Below are 19,990 nucleotides of genomic sequence, written 5' to 3'. Positions count from 1 at the left end.
TTTTCTTGAGAGTGTTATTACAAGCATTTACACTTACACAGTTCTACTGTTCGAGCTGCCATACTGTGTAACTTCAAGGTAAAATGTATTCCATGAGTGTCAAAAGAAAACATGTTGAGCTAAGTATCGAACAAAATGCATATAATTAAGTGGTTTGGAGAAAGAGAAACTGTGGGTCATCTCGCATCACAATATGAGATTGATTTGATAAAAATCAAAGAGATAAAGTGTATACAGTAGGGAAATCTACAACATGAGACCTCTACTATTCCTATCTTTCCGATGACAGCCATTAAAAGGAGTTTTCTTACCCCTTAAAAACACGTCGTTAACAACCAAACTTAAATTGATGAACTTCTGCTTCACTACCAAAAGTATTAAACACAAGATCACGGAGAAAATGACGAAAGTTCACATAATTCACATAATTTAAGAAAATATTTTATGGTACGGATTACTTGATTTTCTTTATTAACCGTTCAGTTAATCCCTTTCATTACCACGGATAATACTGGTTCTACTGTAACTACTACGCCGTTTGAGGGGAGATTTCGGCATGATTTCATTAACAGTTCTCTTGTTATATGGGGCAGAATACTTAAATGAGGACAACTGTAGCCAATCAGTGTGTTTGGCAGAAATGCCAATTGGACATGCGGGAGAGTGTAGGGGGTCCCACAGTGACACGAGACCTTGTGGGAATCCAGCTTGGCAACACTGCAGGCTGGTCTTGTTACATGATTCACTACAGCTTATGCAGCAAGTCCACCTCATCTTCATTTAACTTTTCCGCGCCATATAGTCTGGACGTAGCTATATAATGACCACCCCAGATATACATAGTTTCACTGTTATGCTATATGCATTATTGATATTAGAAAGAGAAATCATCACTACTCATATTTTGTATACAATCACATTATGTTACGATTTGGTAAGATAAAAAGTCATTATATTCTGTATGCTGCTGCAAGTGGAAATTGTACTTTAACGAAAGACCCGTCCATTTTTGGTTCTATTTATGTGTACCTTATTTCATGTAAATATTCATTCGTGTGAAAGTATTAGTGTTATCATCATTTAATTCGAGAAAAATTCGTTCCGGCACCGGGAATCGAACCCGGGACTTAGCTCTGCGTGCTGAGTGCTCTTTCCAACTGAGCTATGCCGGGACATGATCCACGGTGCCGGCCGAACTCCTCTCGTTGTAATGTTTTACGACCTTACTACCTGCACTTTAGACAATGTAAGTCATACATGCAGGAGCGCATATTTAAATGACTTTATGGCCATATTCAACATCAGTTTGTGACAACTGCTAACAGTTAATACATCATATATTTATTATATGTGAGGTCTCGCCTACCTCATTGAATATTACACGACTACTATGAAGTAGCCAATGTGTATTATCATCATTTAATTCGAGAAAAATTCGTTCTGGCACTGGGAATCGAACTCGGGATCTCTCAGCTCTGTGCACTGAGTGCTCTTTCCAACTGAGCTATGCCGGGACACGATCCACGGTGCCGGCCGAACTCCTCTCGTTGTAATGTTTTACGGCCTTACTACCTGTACTTTAGACAATGTAAGTCATAGTGTTAGTTCTATAAAAAAGGAACAGTACCGTAAAATGGGGTGAATAGGGATGAGTTTCTACTATTTTTTATTTCTTTGTGTCAAAGAATAAATATAATAATAAGTGTTTATGTTTTTATTCATACCGAGTGAACAAATAAACACTCTTATTATATTTACTCTTTGACACAAAGAAATAAAAAAAAAAAACAGTAAAAATTTGTCCCTATTCACTCCGTTTTACAGTAGTTAATTTCTCTAAACATTTTAGGCTTTGCAATATACTGCAAACATTTCTCATCATTACAAAATTAACTTAGATGAAAACTTCTTCCTCCCTCTTCCTCGAGTTACTTATTTTTATTATTTGTTTATTTATTTATTTATTTATTTATTTATTTATACTCGCGGAGTTAAGGCCACAGACCTTCTCTTTCATTCCAACAGGTCACAAAATACACAAGCATGAAATTTAACAAAAAGTGAAAGGAGAAAAATAACAACAAAATTGATACCATAGAAAATGAAAATAATACCATGATAGAAGAAAGTAAAATACACATCTAAAGATTTGAATACAACATAAGTAACTCAATTAGTACAAGAGGGAGAATGCAAGGAAAAATATAACAAACGTAATTCGTATCTGTATTGGTATTCCTTTAAGAAAAATTGCATGAAACAGTGATTTTGAACATGTTCATGCTACTTTCATAAGAAGCATTACCTATTTGTACTTTGTAAAAGATTATTCTATATTCTGATGCTTCACTATCTTGCCATGTTTTGGATTTTAGAAAAGACGGAAACTGTGTAAATCAGTAAAATTGAGATACCCAGCATTTGCAGCACAATGAGTGGGAACTAAAAGTATATTCTTAGACTATATAATAAAAATAAAATATTCTGCATATTTGAATCCAGCAAGGCTCAATTGTATGCCAATACTTATGACAGCTGTGACCAATTGAAACCATGTATGAGACTAGTTTCATATTTCTGGGTGAAAGAACATAATATCCTTTAGATCTCAAATTTATTTTGCTAGTCTGAAGAAAAAAGTAGATGAGATAAAGAGGCAATTACTTTTATAAAGGAAATATATATCCTCGGACTAAATTTGGTTTAATTACTACATATGAATTACTTAAAGGAAATATATATCCTCGGACTAAATTTGGTTTAACTACTACATATGAATTACTTTCCTTTCACAGAGCTGTAAATTCGAAATTACAGGCTACACTGTGACCCATCTAATTATTTTCTCATTACTATGAAGCACTTATTACATTTTTCATTTAGCCCTACATCTCACTGTGTTAATTTGTGGCTACTATTTTACATAGATAATTTTATGCCGTATAATTTTATTGGTCCCTTGCCATAGTTTTGCAGTCTAAGGTATCATGCCTATGATTCACAATGAGACAGTTCCATAGTTGGGAAAGCTGTAAGAGTTTCTTTATAAATAAAATATTTATGTCATTAATTATTTACGTCCAAATTTCAAGTAACACTCGTTAGTAACTTTCGTTTCATATTTATTATCCACTGGAATGCTCGCTGGTTCGATTTCTCATAGAGAAGGAATTTTCTCATGAAATTTCAGTCAGTGTATGGGACTGGTGCCCGCTCAGCATCATGATGCATTTGGGTAGTTGCAATAGGAAGCAAAATCCGGTTATGACAACCAGCTACAATAGCTGGGGGGAGATCATGCTAACCATATGATACCTTCGTTCTGGTTGGATGATCGTTAACCTCTACTGAGGTATGTGGCCGTGAGGCCAATAGCTGCCTGGTCGACTCTGGCCCTTAATGGGCTGTCGTGTCACGGATTTTTTTTTAAATTTCGATTGATTTTTATATGCATCGTATTTTAGCATTAAACATTTATTTTTGTCCTGAAATAAGAATTTTTAGGAACACAGGGTATTTAGGATTATTTATTACGTAAAGTAAAATAATGAAATCGTATGTGCAAAGTTAAAGAAACTCATCATTGTTTTATGTTAGCTTATGGATTTCAAATAAATTACCATTAACAGTTGTAGCTCAAAGAGTTTAACAACACAGGGGCGTAGTTCTGAAAATTAAAAATGTTGGAATTTTACAAAGGAAAATCATATGTTGAATTTAATTTTTGAACAGAAACAAGCTAATGGAAACAAAAGAAGCATCTTAAATTATTTTTACAAGGAGGAAGTGTCCAGGGTCTCCATTCAACAGCAACCACTGATCATTATTAATTAACGTAAAATTGTTCAATTGTAGAGAAAATTAATAAGCCCCTACTGAATATAAACAAAATTCGTGCAATTGTTTATGCTACGATTATATTATGGATACAAATGATAAGAATGGACAGTCTAATCCAGTGATATTCAATCTTTTTTTGCTAGTGTACTCCCAAAATAAATTTATTTTGTTCTACCTTCGTACCCAGAAACTTCATTGCAATTAAGAAATACCAAATACTATGACTGACGTTGTACGTAAATAAATTATTATTATTATTATTATTATTATCATCATCATTATTATTATTATTATTATTATTTATACAACAGTTATTGATGCAATAATAACAGTAATAAATTATGTAAAATGTTACTGAAGCAAGGAAAAACAAAGGGTTGGTACAGTATTATAACAGTGTTTCGTCTTTTATTAAGCAACTTGCAAAAGATCACGGAATAATAATATGATGTTTGTATTTACAGTAAAAAGAGGTAGAAACATAATTTGTCTCAAAGCTTGATGTGAACTATACCCATCTTTTCTCTGCATTAATAGCTCCTTTTGGGTGGATGGTTTTAACAATTAGACCGAAATGCTCAGCTTAAAAATTCGATTTTTAATGTGCAGTTTTAAGATGTCTTCACTAAGTGAGTTTAAATAAAATTTATTTTTCTCAAAGCTAAAGTCAAGTGCAAATATAATTACCAATTATTTAATAACTTATTAGTAATGCAGAAACTAATTTCCACATACCTGTAGTCAAATTATTTTCCCTGCTTCTTTAATTATTTGTTTTCTTTTTATTTTAACACTTTGACCTTGCATAGATGGATCAAATTTGTAAAATTAAAAATGTTTTAAAGATAGTTATTTTTTTAGAAGAGACACCTGTTTTAAATGTATTTCTAATAGATCAGTTTGTAGTGATGAACTGAATAGAAATGTTAAGTTGAAAAGCAGTAGTACCCTTGCATGGGATTAACTTTACACTGGCCCTCTCACCCTCAGGAAAGAGAAACGCGCAACACAATAAATTCTTGACTTCTCATGTGAAGAACTTACTCCATTAAAGGGTCCCTGTGAGAGCAGAATATAACGGATCTAGATCTGGCTAGTAGTAAAAATAGTCTCTATTCTCTATTCCCAGAACCACGTAATGCCTTGACTTTCGAATGCATGAAGAAAGCAGGCATATGCCTAAATAAAAGACGAACAGAAAAAAGCAGACTGGTAACAGTTTAATAATAGGCTAATTTATATTAATTCATAAACTAGTAACATTAATCCACATACAAAGAAATAACTACAACTATACTTAAAATTATTATTATTATTATTATTATTATTATTATTATTATTATTATTATTATTATTATTATTATTGTATTAAGAAAAGTGTGAAAGCGGATTTTAATAACCAGAAACACTACTCTGGATATATAATTTATGTATAAGCCATCAAAAATTTGATCTTAGATTCAGAGCCAAACTAAATTAGAATTAATACAGTATGTTCTTTATCCCAGAAAATGAATTTCTTTGAAATTGGTATGTAAGTATATTTACAATTTTTTTTTTTTTACATAATCGTTGTTTACAGTAGTACATCATAAGTTACTTATACTTCATATATTCACATTGTACAATGAGGCCTCTGTAAAACAAGAAAAATGCATTTATAACAAAACATATTTGTCTTTTCCACTGAAATTTCATTACACAAGCGTAGGACACATATTCTCCATCAAAGAACATTTTATCAAATGCATGACTAGTGTTAATGATTTTAGTAAACAACATTGTGTGGACTAGTACATGATTATACACCTTTCGAAGCCAGATTAATATTTTTACCAAGATGTAATATTTTGTAAACAAAAGGATAACTAGCACAAAATCATACTGATACAAATTACAAGAGAAAAATGAAAACAAAAAGCTATTTCAACTCATACAACATATTCATCCTATCACAGAAATATAAGAAAGTTCAACCAATGTCGGCAAATACACCTTTTGAATCAAAATTAGTATAATATAAAATTGATTCCCTGAATGTATACAAAATTAGAGCTCGGATTTTTATGCAATTACATAATTTTATTTCTTCTCTTTTAAATGTTCTGCAAATTAAGGTACCAACACACATATTGTTGAGGGGTCCGGATCCTTCATCACACTTAGGCCTACGCATTACGTGTATGGTTTGTCACATATAACATTTTCATCACAGGATTGTATGTGACATGATACATGTCTGTCACAGGACGGTATTTCACATGATACACTTCCATAAAGATTTCATAGTTTTAATTTTTGTAGTAGTGCAGAACTTTTCTATAGATTTTATTTTTCTAGTGTCAAATTTGTAAGTGACATGTTTTGGTTAATAAAATATATATATATTTTAATTTATTCAAGCCAAACGGTCGTTATTTCCTGGATTACCCTCGTATATGCAATAGTTAAAGACAGAAAGTGTCAAGCTACATACAGTATGTCGTTATCCCAGTTGACAGGAAGTCTAGCTTTGTTTCTGATTGCTACTATTTTTATAAATGCACAATTATTAAATTTTTTTAAGTTGCATATTTAGTTAACATTTCGGTGAAGTTTTCCTGTGCACTTATGCACATATTTAATCGTACATTACTACATAAGAATCCAAGCTCTACTCACAATACTGAACTATGTGCATCTGTAAGACGAAATTAAAAGTAAGTGTTATATAGGATATAAAACACAATTAGCTTATGTAGAAGATATAGTGTTCATTACATGTAAAGAGAGAAAAGATTAAGTTGTGGTCTTTTTTCACCTCTTGTGTATGTGTGTAGTAACAGTCTGCACACAAAAAGTCACAATGTTTATAATTCAAGCTCCTACTATCCTGCTTCTGAATCTCAATGAATTAATACTATTTGATCCTGATCTGGTATCATGGAAAGACTAAAACATTGGGTTAACTGTGACAAATATATCATTATAAGAAACGTCAGATAAACAGTTTCCAAAGTATTGCTCGTTTTTACCGCACATAATAAAGAAAATAAAGACAAACTCTTTAGTAACCACTGTATACAGTAGAATGCAATAGAGAAATAAATATATTGTAATTAACTATTCTAAAGATTAGTCACAAAATACATTAACGAAGTCATCAGAGCTCGGATTTCTATGACAATTTCTTTCTGACTTTTGTATTCATGTTTATGTTCATGCATGTATAGTAGTATTTACTTACTGGCTTTTAAGGAGCCCGGAGGTTCATTGCTGCCCTCACATAAGCCCGCCATAGATCCCTATTCTGAGCAAAATTATATGTATGCATGTATAGTAGTGGCCCAAAAAAAAAAAAAAAAACCCGGACCGAGTCTTGTAGCTGATTTCAGAGCCTTAGCATAGTGACAGCACGATAGACTGGTAACTAAGACTTTCGTGGTTCGAATCCTGCCTGGGAAGGAAACTTTTTTTTTTGTTCCTTATTTAAATTTATTCCCAATACTTTTCGATTGCAGCGATTATTCCCAGAATATGAATTTTACCAGCTTATTTTCTAATGGCTTTCGAAATGGGCTACGTCAGCAGTCGAAACTACAATTTCAATAGATTACTCGCTGTCTTGTGAATGCGGGTGTGGCATGCGCAGTGACTCATTTCGGGGAATTTGATTATTCTGTCGGTATGGTTTTTTTGCCACTACTGTACATTCCAACTTTTAAAATGCCACAATTTTGAATGTTCCTATAATGTATTTTTTCTGGTCAAATTTCGATTAAATATTAGAATTTTTATATTAACAAATATATTCAGCATATAAGTAAAAATTTATATTAGAGGAGATATATTAATCTTTACGTAGATATAAATAAAAGCTAACTGGGATTTCCTGGTCTCTGATTGGGTCAAAAACTCTGGCAGAACTGATATATATATCTGTTAAATATATTTAACTAAAGATTTGGTAAATTTCTTTTTTAACAAATATTTGTTGATATTTAACTCTTGCAGCGAATTTCAGTGAAGTCCGGAGGGCCTAATTAGTTAAATCGACTCTCCTCACCTCCACACTGGGAAGCTAATAATGCATTTATTTTTCCCAGTAAAAACTGCAAACATGAATAAAGGTCGGAGCAGAATACATGATAGACACCATTAAGATATATGGGTTGTATGGTAAGGTTACCAGATGTCCCCTTTTCCAAGGACAGTCCGTGAATTTTCCCTTTTGTTCCCAAACAAAATTCGTCCTCGAAATTTAAGTGTTAATTTTTGTAATTTATGAAAATGATATTGAATATCATTGTGCCTTTGGTATTCACTCATACCTGTGGAATATATATTGGTGAGATATCATCCAGAAAGAGAGACATTTCATTATTTTTCTTTCAATGCAGATGATATAATTTATTTTACAAAATTTCTTGCTTGAAGAAATATATGACTTCAGAGAAAATAGGTACCAAAGCGGATAAAAAAAAATGCTACTCTTTGCTCAAAATGGAATGAAATTTTTTAAAATTTTTATGTGCAATTTAAGAAATTGATCGAAATATCTCCGCATTTTGGTGGAAATAATGTTCAGAGAAGAAAATAAGCCTATAAGTGAATGGCAAACTACCAGAAATGTTAAAAGTAGTTTTTTCATTATATCAATATCTGTCCCTGGGAATAGTGAAAAGAATCTGGTAACCTTATTGTATGTTTAGACTAATAGGAAGGCAGAAAAGAAGAAGAATCCTGGGTTTGCAGTAAAGAACCTGCCCTTGGGCATGAAAACTATGAATTAATGAATATAAATGGTGTATACAAGATCACAAGGTAAGACTAAAAACCGTTACTGAAATTTTGTTTTTTTTTTCCCCAGATACTTTTATACTATCTGAACCACTTGAAATGGTTGGCAATGGATATGGGTTTTACCACATTGGCGGCCAGATCAATATTTTTCTTATTTTTACTGAGGAATGCGCTTCCATATATTTCCAGTACAATGACAAATTCTTACTTTAGATAAGAATGAAATTCACAAGGAATTTTTAAATTAACTGCTGATAATGAAGCTGCATTAATAAATTTGTGTGTACAGATGCAAATACAAAATAATTACATTTTATAAATTTGGATTAAAAACAAGAGATCATATTTGTTAACTTTTCAAATCATAATGTTCTCGCATATTTGCACACATTTTAGGTCATAGAAATCCGATTCCTCTTCATTATTAAATTCAGTAATAAGAGCAATGCACAACAATTGTACAGTTAACCATTTTCTGATCTAGGAAAAAAGCTGCTACCTTGACCAACCACTGAGACACAGTACTGTACTTTACCAATCACTCTCGTCATTGAAAATATATAATACTTGGTTACTATATGAAACTTTCATAAAATATTCTTCTTCAAATTTTGTAAAACGTAGTGGCACAGAATACATGCGAAGGTTGCCTCTCTGTACTACAATCTTTCGCAGAGGTTCAGTGATGATTTGAGGCTATTTTCTTCAGGGGAGGGAGGAAGGAGAAGGAATCAGTGGATAGAGCAGGGGTCGTCAGCACAGAGCACGCTGGGGGCTAGTCTCTCTTACCCACTGAAAACGCAGTGCACTAGGGTGCACTCCATAGCTGCTAGCGGGTATGCTCTCTAACTCTCCCTGTTGCACGACGGTGCACATGGGACAGCACCATGTACCCTTTGCACATTTCAGCAAGTGCTGACGACTACTGGGATAGAGTATTGGCTGGAGTTAATAAATCGTAGGATATTTTTATATATGGTAAAAGCTTTTCACTTCCATTTAGGCTGCAGCTGCTGCTACTATAGTAAAACCTCGTTAATCCAAACCCCAGTAATCTGGACTTCACTTAATCCAGACAGCCAAAATATCTAGTTTGTTGAACGAAGTGTCAATGAAGCCACATTATAATATAAGTGAAGAAATAAACTGTAAAGTGTCCCAGCAGGGTACAGACAAGTATTTGTAACTAATTTCAAAGGAAAAACTATTCCAAGGCCAGGTATCGAACCTGGGACCTTTGACTGAGTGAGCCAATGCTCTACCGACTGAGCTACCCAGAAACTATACCAGACCCCAGCTCAATTTTCCCCTTTTATCCACATATCTCAAGTGGGTTGACAGATCATCAGAGCCCAACATTGAGTGCACACTTACTGTGCGACTTAAATTGGTGGTTTTCTGTTATCGAAACAGTAACACATATTACACAAATCTGGCTTTTCAAATTTTACAGGGAGCTATAACCTTGAAAGCCAGATTTGTATTTTAAACTAATTTCTGCAGCAAGAGTTTTAAATAATGCAGGCTCATCATCATAATTATCAGGTATGTATTGTATTGTATTTCTTTGCATTTCATATATATTAGGTCTATGCCCTTTAAATATATAACAGTCGTGTTTTATTGCTGTAAACGAAATTTTAATGTACCTTCTATGTTCGCTTAGGTTATTTAAATTCATCTGGACTTTTGTTAATTCGAAAAACTTATCCCCTCATTTAGTTCAGATTAACGAGGTTCTATTGTGCATAAGTATATGGTGAATAAATAATGTATTCTTCATTCACTGATGTTTAGCCAGTGGGAAGGGATAGTATATCTATCCAAGTTGGAGCAAGTGATGAAGAGTATCAGCACACGACAGTTAGAAGAAAGCAAGCACAGCAACAATACATTATTTGAAGAAGAGATTAGTACGTATTCTTCACTTACGAGCTGAAACTAAGTTGACAGAAATATCTTAAAGTAGACAATGTGCTCTCGTTTTATACAGTGTTCACAATTTAAAACCAACTATATCATTAAAATTATAAAATGGTTAGAAACAGTTTTTAACTAAGTGTTCAAACTGTTTTTAATCACTTTATAATTTTAAAGACATTTTAGAATGAAACTAAGTTGTGTGCTGGTATTAGTTAAAGTGTAAACCAATTGTTGCAAGTTACAGGTAGTCAAACCATACAAACAGTGAGCTAATCTCATTCAAAATGTATATACATATGAGGAGAATGGTGCCATGACCCACTTAAACCAATTGAAGGGTTCAGAGCCATAGTGGAGCAAGCACCATTTATTGAAAATGGAGAAAGCAAGGGTTAAAGTTAAGTGAATACCATAGTTTAATGAAGATTGACATATAATTTAGTTTTAATGTGTATATATTACTTGCTGTATGTTTTCATTGAATTATGGTAATAACTTCATTTTAACCCTTGTTTTCTACGGTTTTAGTAAATGGCGCTTGGCCCACTATGGTTCTGAACTCTTCAATTGTTGAGTGTATCCTTGGAGGTATGTCTCTCGAAATATTGATGGTAATGATGAAAATGAACATGTGTGTCTAGTTACACGTGGTGAAACCATACAAACAGTCAGCTAATCTCATTCAAAATGTATATAAGTATGAGGAGAATGATGCCATGACCCACTTACAAAAACCATGGCTATGATAGAAGTACGGTGCTCAACATTGAAGAAAAAAAAAGAAAAAAAAAAATTGTAAATATGGTAAAATAATTTATGAAAAAAAGTGCATAAAACAGAAGAAGAGCTGTATAGAATATGCTAATTTAGTCGTGATTAATTAGAAGAACAATGCAGGAATTTTATGCAAATTAAACTGCCCCGACTTTAGATAAAATTCTTAGCATTCTCGGCAGCAGAACAATAGGTAATGAATACGAGGTCCCATATCACAGAACCACAAAACACACGTTTGAGCGCAGTATTCTGTTGCAACAAAGAATTATTGTACTTTGCTATGATTTACGATAAATGTAACTATTATTGTAAATAATAAATAAATAAATAATAATAATAACTTTTATTGTAAATGATTTCCTATGTTTTCATATAATTTATCTTAATGTTTTCTTTTTCCTTTCAAATTGTCACACAATTGGTTTTCATGATTATTCTTTATGAATTGATTAGTACGCCGATCTATTCAAACCCTTATTTAGGGCGGCTTTTTTATTTAAAAAAATAAAAAATTTTATTAATGCAAACCAAACTTTGTGCTAATTCAATTCTTAACAGGACCTGGCAAATTTTGTAGCTACTTCGAAACATTCAAGACAGAAACAGAAAATAGGTACGTATATTTGCGCATGTGAGGATTATCTGCAAACAGTCACACATTTGTTATTTGAGTGTCATAAATTTGAATTACAATGTCTTGAACTAGTTTATAGATTAGATAGGCGTAAACACCAAGTTTTCCCCCAACACTACAAGTGTTTTGAAACAAAATGCTGTTACAAAGATTTTATATAATATGTAAATTACATTCACAAAAATTAGTAAATCTGAACACATATTTTCATTTATCTATGTAATATAAATTATATCATATTGTATATACTCATTGAATTTATCAATTTAAACATAAGCTTCATTTACATATGTAATATAGATGTTATATGGTATATATTTAATGAAATTTATTACTTTAAACATAAGATTTAATTTCATTCATACGAGTATATGTAATATAAATTATATTTACTGAATTTACAGATTTTAACATAAGCTCCATTTATATACAGTAGCGTGCAAATTAATCCGAACACGACATATTTTTACATTTTCTGTCATTGTTGGCCTCACAGCTGCTCATACCGCTTTAAGTGACATCTGTAGTACGTGTAATTCCATTGTTGAAGGTCTGTCGTTATTATTTTTTTATAATATGTGACATTTTGCCTGTCGTTTTGTACTTATAAGCATTTCAATTGTGTTGAAGACTTAATACTCCAATCCTGTGTACATTCTGTCGTCTTCACAAATGGATACAACTCCATGAAAACGGTCTAAAATTATACCATTAGCAGAGCATTCTTCTATGACACAGAGGCAAATTGCTGCAGAATGTCACATCGGTTTGGCTACTGTTAATTCGATCATAAAACGATACAGGGAGACTGGATCCATCACACCCCAGAAAAAAGGAAACTGTGGCCGGAAAAGGAAGACTTCACCTGCAGATGATCGTTTAATTGTCAGGAAAAGTAAATTAAATCCTAGACTAACTGCTGTCGACTTAACCCGCGAGTTAATGGCTACCAATGGGGCGAATATTCACGTCACAACAGTGCGGCGTAGGCTTTTGGAAGCTGGACGAAAGACTCGTAGGCCTATTAAGAAGCAACTGCTAACCCCTGTTATGTGCAAAAATGTGGGCAAAATTACATCAACACTGGACAGTGAATGACTGGAAGAATGTTCTTTTTTCCGATGAGTCACATTTCGAGGTCCACGGCCACCATGTTTCTTACGTACGGAAAGGATCCGAAAAAGTAACAGCAGCTCATCTCCAACAAGCACCCAAATACCCCCCTAAAGTAATGTTTTGGGGTTGTTTTACACATGAAGGACCTGGAGCATTAATACCTATCAAGGGAATGATGAATTCTGACAAATATATTCACTTATAGGAAACCAGAATCGTACCCCAGCTGCAAAAATCATTTCCGGATGGCAGAGGTGTGTTCCAACAAGACCTGGCACCATGCCATATGTCTCGAAAAACTACAGAATTCTTCCACAAGAAGAATATTCAGGCACGCCACTGGCCAGGCAACTCACCCGACATCAACCCCATTGAGAACTTGTGGTCAATTTGCAAAAGAAGAATGCAAAAAATGGATTGTTCTACAAAGGAGAAGATGATTTCTGCCCTCATTGGTGTATGGTTTCGCGATGAAGAATATTTGTGAGAAATTAGTGGAATCCATGCCAAATCGTCTCAGAGCTGTTATTAGGAACAAAGGAGGCCACATAGATTACTGAGGTATGTCTTAGATCCTTTTTTTTATCCTGTTTGAGTGTTTTTGCATAAGTAATTATGTTGTTCGGATTAATTTGCACGCTACTGTATATAGTATAAATGTTATATTGTATATGCCGTACTTCACAAAATCTGTTACTTTAAACATAAGCTTTTCACTAATCAATTTATATGAGAAAATGCGCACAAAAGTGCATTAGTAAAAACTGTGTTATTGTTCATTAATATTTCATCAAGAACTTTGTTCTGCTCGAGCATTCATTGTAATCATAGCTGAAATGGAACAAATATGTTGTCACTCAGGACACAGAGAGTATGTTAGATAAGGAGATGTGTGAAAATGATGGAATTGTGGATGACACTGGATTAGATGTAGAAGTGGTGGATGCTGATCAAGTTGTTAAGAAAAAAAGTCCTTGTGGCTAGTAATCCTGTCTTCAAGAAAAGCAGGATCAGTTCTAAAATGCGTGCCATGTTTAATGAGTTTGAGAAGTTTTCAGTCACGGAGAAAATACTGTTGTAATGTCACAGTTTACTTCAATGTCGGATTTGGTGCGTCAGTATCTGAAAGAGATGCTATGAAATGTTTACTTCTTACAAGTGCTGTGTCAATTAAAGAGAGTTCAGCTTTGGTGGAAGATTTCAATAGTTCATCAAACAGATCTATGGTGATACTCCTCTCCTCTGGAGGTATGGGTCTCAACTGATTGGAGGAAATCATTTGCTGTTCCTTGATCCTCATTGGAATTCACAACTGAAAGCTCAGGCTTTTTATAGTGTTTATCGTGTTGGACAGAAGAATGATGTTCACATATACAGGATGAGGCATGGGAACCAAGTGTTTTTGGAATGGCTTATACTCGGTCGTTATGAAAGGGAGAGACGTGCGGCATGTGACATTCCATTCTGTGGCTCATAGCATTTCACCTGCAGTCGTCATCATGAAGCAGTGGACGCAAGTTTGCGTATGATTATTTTGTTAGGAATGGCGAGTTGGTGACAGCGATACTGCGTGAATTTTGCTACAGATTCAATATTAATCGCAATGATTCTGTTCCCTTGCGTGACACAATCTTATGTTGGGTTAAAAATCTTTGAACAAAAGGCACAATACTGAAGAATAAACCGCCCGGTCCCCAACGCAGAGTGCGTACTCCAGAAAATTTTGAGTCAGACAAGTGATAATGCGCAGCCCGGGTCCTTCTGCTCATAGACATTCAGCTGCACTTGGAATCAGCAATTGTACGGTAAGACGGATTTTGCATGACGATTTACATTTACACACGTACAAGATGGGTGGTTGTGCAGAAATTCAATGTAAGGGATTACCCCCAACAATGAATTTCGCACAGGAAATGCTTGCACTCCACAAGCAGTATGAAAACATGATGGTTGCAATGAGTGATGAAGCCCATTTCCACCTTAATGGAGCTGTTAACAGATAAAATTTTCGGTATTGGGATGCTGAAAATCCGCGTCATTTACACGAAAAACCTATGCATAGTCCTAAAGTAACAGTTTGGTGCGTGGTGGGACAGTTTGGCGTAATCAGTCCCTACTTTTTTCAAGAAAATGGGATTACAATTACTGTAAACTCTGTGCGTTACATTGAGACAATTCATACCTTTTTCATCCCTGAGTTACAAAGAAGAAGCGACTAACATTCAGCCCATATCATAATTGAAGAATATGTTAGAATTTTTCGGATCGAAATTTAATAGAAATCGATTAATTTATTAAAAACTATTCCAACAGTGATCTCCTAGAAAGAACAGAGGTCAATTTTCGTCACAGCTTCAACAATGCGTCAACACAGACGGACATCACATGCCAGATGTAATTTTTCGCTCATAATTGAAATGGTATGTTCTCACAAACGCTGTTCTACCAATAAAGTGTGCTGAAAACAAAAACTAACTATTTTATGGTTATTTTAAAAACACTTGGTTCCTATGCCCCACCCTGTACAAGTTCATCTGTGAAGAGACAAGATATTGAAAAACAAATTAAAACAACAAAAGAAAATGGCTATTGCAATGTGTGCCCTAACGGGTGTACGGCAGCAAGATGACAATAAATTGTTCTTGGATGATCTCAAAGTGCTTTTCAACTTTCATCAGGCAACATGCATGCACATGGTTTTATGTACCTAAAATTCAATGTGGCATTAGCAGTTAAACAATACCTGAAATAAGTGTCCTTATTACTGCCGAAGATACTATAATGGTTTATACAAGAGGAAAGGTTAAATGAAAGTTGTTGCATGAGACACCACGAACATGTGTTGTTCATTAAATTTGTGCAAGTTCTCTAAAGTAACATAATTCAAGTTTTATGACATATTAATTGGTGCTATTTTCATTAATCGATGTACTATACATATTATAATATATTTATATGCATTTTGAATGATTTTAGCCGACTGTGTATGTATGAGTTTACCACATCTAATGGGTAACACACGACGTTCATTTTCATCATTCTCATTACTATCAATATTAATATACACATGATAACAACTGGTTTGCACTTCAACTGATCCCAACACACAAACTTAGTTTCAGTATGTAAGCAGAGAATACTAATCTGATTCTTTAAGTAATGTGTTGCCAACAGTGATCGCGTTATGGTAAGTGTCGTGTGTCAATACACTTCATTGACTCCAACCAGGGCAAGTACTTCCCCTTCTCACTGGGTAAAATATCAGTGAACGCAGAATATAGCTTATGGTAATACAAATTTTTAAAGTAAAATAGATCATTAACTGGGAGAAAGAGATGCTATTGTATATGACTAAAAATAAAATTATTCAATTTTTAATTCAGATTTTTAAAATTAAATCTGTCATAAATAGCTTAAAATTAAATTAATTTAGATGTACCTAAAATCTTTGGGAAAGGGAAAAAGCTTCAGAGGAAAGAGGGAATTTCTCCACATCCTCCCCTCCCCAAAGCTACACTCTAAATTCATTATTCCTGAAGTCCAATATGCAGCAGTTATACAGATAGAAGTATGTGCAATGTGTCTATGGTTTACTTATAATTGGAAACAGAACAGTTGCATGAAATATGTCAATACATTCATACCAGTCAAGTTACTAGAAATATCAGAACGCATTTTTTTAAATTTTAGGCACTTTAAGATATTTAAAACTGTTTCCTAAACTTCTGTCACAATTCAGTTTAACTGTAAACTGATTTGAAACATTGTAGTTTGGCAACCAATCCCAATATCTGCAAACTGCAAGTAACAGTTCAGCAAACTATGACAAAAATTTGAGAAGCATGACGTTAAGTGCTTATGAAAAGAGAAATTTCGGAGAAAGTCATGTTCTCATTGAGAAAAAATATGTATATGTCTTGTACGAATATCTGAAGAGCAAATGAAGGTATTACAAAAACAGCCCTAGTCATTTTTAATGAAATTAAGTTAAGGACACATATAATACTATTTGAAATGTTTATAGACTCCAAATACGAACCATGTTAGGTGCAATGGCTACAAGGATAAACACCAATTGTACGAGAACAGCTGACATGTGTTCTTTTTTTTCTTGTTCTCCTAAAAAATAGCAATTTTGAGAAGGGCTGTTTTTGTAATAATATCTTCTATATTGTAAACTGAAATAATCTTCTCATTCTAACAAGCATTCGACATTGGTGACTTTTGCATCAAGGAATAGATACTTCGATCTAGTCTGTTCTCAAGGGAGATTATCTTCGCATTTTACTCTAGGTCTTCCAAAATTCTTGATCCTTCCAATTAATGATTTAAAATTCTGAGAGTCTACTTTCATTTGTTAGTAATAGATGGTCATACCTGTGTCTCTTAGGTTTCACAATAATTTAAATTAAGTAATATATATAAAACTGTGTTCCTATCAAGACTGAGTGACCTTATTTCAATAGATTATTCAATTTTCACTATTATAATTGAACAATGCTACTGCCACAATCTAAAAAAAAACATCTAACTTTTCTTCTAACTATACCACATATTTGCCTGAACCCACTTTTTTGTAAGAGTGATATCTTCGTTATGGCAATAAGGCACATTAAAACCCAAATAATTCAAATTAGACATCTATTCAAGTATTTAATTATTAACTACTTCGTATTTTCAAAGTTTCCTTTATATTTTCTAACTGTGCAAGATTTTCTACTGATTTTATAAGAAGATTTTTACACGACTTGGCAACCGTGTGGCACTAGCACTTCCATAATCATTTTCGAAACTTAATTCCAGATGTATAGTAATAACTATGTGAGCACTGGAACATTTCAGTGACTAAAGTCGTACTCCTCAGAGAGCACAATGACTATTTTATGTATTTGAGATCAAAATATAATTTAAAACAATCAACACTGTAGAAACTGACACAATTAACAAAATATATTTTCAATGAACTACATATAGAAAAATTTGTCATATACAGAGTGATTCAGGAGGGAATAGCCATACTTTGAGGGGTGATAGTAACGAGTATGGGTGATTCTAAAGGAAAAACATTATATAAATACATGTCTTATTCTTAATGGTTTTGGAGAACCGATCGAAATAATGAGGAATGGGAACAGTGAGGGTGACAGTAAATTAAGACTGTTACCTGTATGTTGTGTTTAATTGCCCATTTTTCTTTATATAACATGTTCAAAAATGCCATCATCAACCTCAATGGACTTTAGAGCTCATGTAGCCAGATGCCGTGTTGCTAATTTGAATTGGTTTGGACATTTCTAATGTGATCACAAGCATTTAAAACACGGGCAAGCAACTGCTCCCTTGTTTCCACTTTGCGCTTGTAGACTTTGCTCTTTAGCCAACCTCACAAACATTAATTTAATGTGTAAGGTCGGGTGATCTCGGTGGTCAAGAAATGACACCATGACCGATCCAATGTCCAGGATAGGTTTCATTTAGGTACTGGATCACTGGTCGGGTGGAATGTCCAGGGACCTCAACTATTACAACTTTTCTGACGTAGACTTGGAAGTTGACAAGCCAGAATGGTCAGACTTGTACTCAAAGTCAGTTAGCCAGAATGGTCAGACTCGTCCCTGCACACACAAGCATGCAAGTAACACGCGCACATGCAAGTGTGCCAACATGTTAACTGCAATAGCACAACTTAATCATCTCTGTGCTTCCAAAATCTGCTGTGTGTTTTTAAAAAAGATTTTACAGGAGAAAGAAAAAGCACTGTCACTTTTAATTTCCTTGATTTTCAAAGCTACTTTCAGTATAATTTAATCATTTTTCCGGTAATGATTGAAATTACACCGAAAGTAACTTTGAAAATCAAGAGAATTAAAAGTGATCATGCTTTTTTCTTTCTCCTGCAAAATCTTTTTAAAAACACATTGCGGATTTTGGAGGCACAGCAACTTTAAAAAAAAAAAATTTTTTTTTTTGCGTCTGCATCAATGTGAGCAATTATGCGGAGGAAGAAAAGGAGACTAATGCCTGTTATTTTCAATAACTGCTTCTCAGAAACCATTAAGAATAAGACACATGTTAATATGAAGTTCTTCCTTCAGAATCACCCCTCAATGATGGCCTTACTTCTTTAATCATGCTGTCTAGCTTTCTATAAGGTCATCTCAAGTCAGAAAGCAATAGTAAACTGTACAACTAGTTTGCAAAATTCACATTAAAAATATACAGATCATTTGTTAAAGTTGAAAAAATGAAACTTACTTTCTGAGTGATCATAAACGCTCAACTGGAAATGAAAAATTGAAATGCTACGTTTTATTTATTTGCTTTGCTTCTTCAATATCTGGACTGAAATCTATCAATGGCTCATCCTCCTTGACACAGGCATTCAGGGAATGTTGTGCTGGAGTTCCATCTCCATACAAGCCATCATGATAGCTTGTAGCCTCTGCAGCTGCTTCACTGCTAGCCATACTGTCATAGCAGCTGAGTTGTCCATCGTGTCCTAACCGGGCAGGTGCACTGTTATAAAAGTCTTCTGGAGCTGGCACAGGCTCAGGAACCAACAGACGGGAACTCTCTGTTGCACTGCCGCCGGCGTAGCGATACATCCCACGTCCACGAATGTGCCTGCTGAGAGAACTTCCTACCACTCCCAGGTGTTCTTTGATATCACGCTGCACATCAGACACATCCCACATTGCAAGGAAGGCTGAGCAACAAGACTGCTGACCTGCCGCCACATTTATATACGGTTTATATGAAAAGCTGTAGTGATGTGCAATGGCTGCCAAGAACATTTCAATGCATATTAAGAAATCTTGAAGTCTATTCGAGATACTTTTTGTATCATCATCACTACTTATATCAAATGCAGAGGATATTACTCCTGTGAACACTAAAATATTTATCAGGACTCCTTGG

At 34.0% G+C, this 19,990-nt stretch overlaps 1 protein-coding gene and 1 non-coding gene across 2 annotated transcripts in view; both read right to left on the bottom strand.

Moving 5' to 3' along the window:
- Positions 1-19,990, bottom strand: part of LOC138696801 (transmembrane protein 184C) — a 41,957-nt gene that overhangs the window by 6,864 nt on the left and 15,103 nt on the right. The window contains exon 5 of the mRNA XM_069822216.1: positions 1-19,990. This exon is cut by the window's left edge and continues 6,864 nt beyond it. Within this exon, the coding sequence (XP_069678317.1) occupies positions 19,375-19,990 (616 nt within the window). The 3' untranslated portion in view covers positions 1-19,374.
- On the bottom strand, positions 9,829-9,902 carry TRNAS-ACU (transfer RNA serine (anticodon ACU)). Its single transcript has one exon. It is a non-coding gene; the product is annotated as a tRNA-Ser (tRNA).

This window comes from Periplaneta americana, chromosome 3 (genome assembly GCF_040183065.1).
Source record: "Periplaneta americana isolate PAMFEO1 chromosome 3, P.americana_PAMFEO1_priV1, whole genome shotgun sequence".
NCBI classification, from domain to species: Eukaryota; Metazoa; Arthropoda; class Insecta; order Blattodea; family Blattidae; genus Periplaneta; species Periplaneta americana.
This window is presented reverse-complemented; position numbering and strand designations above follow the sequence as displayed.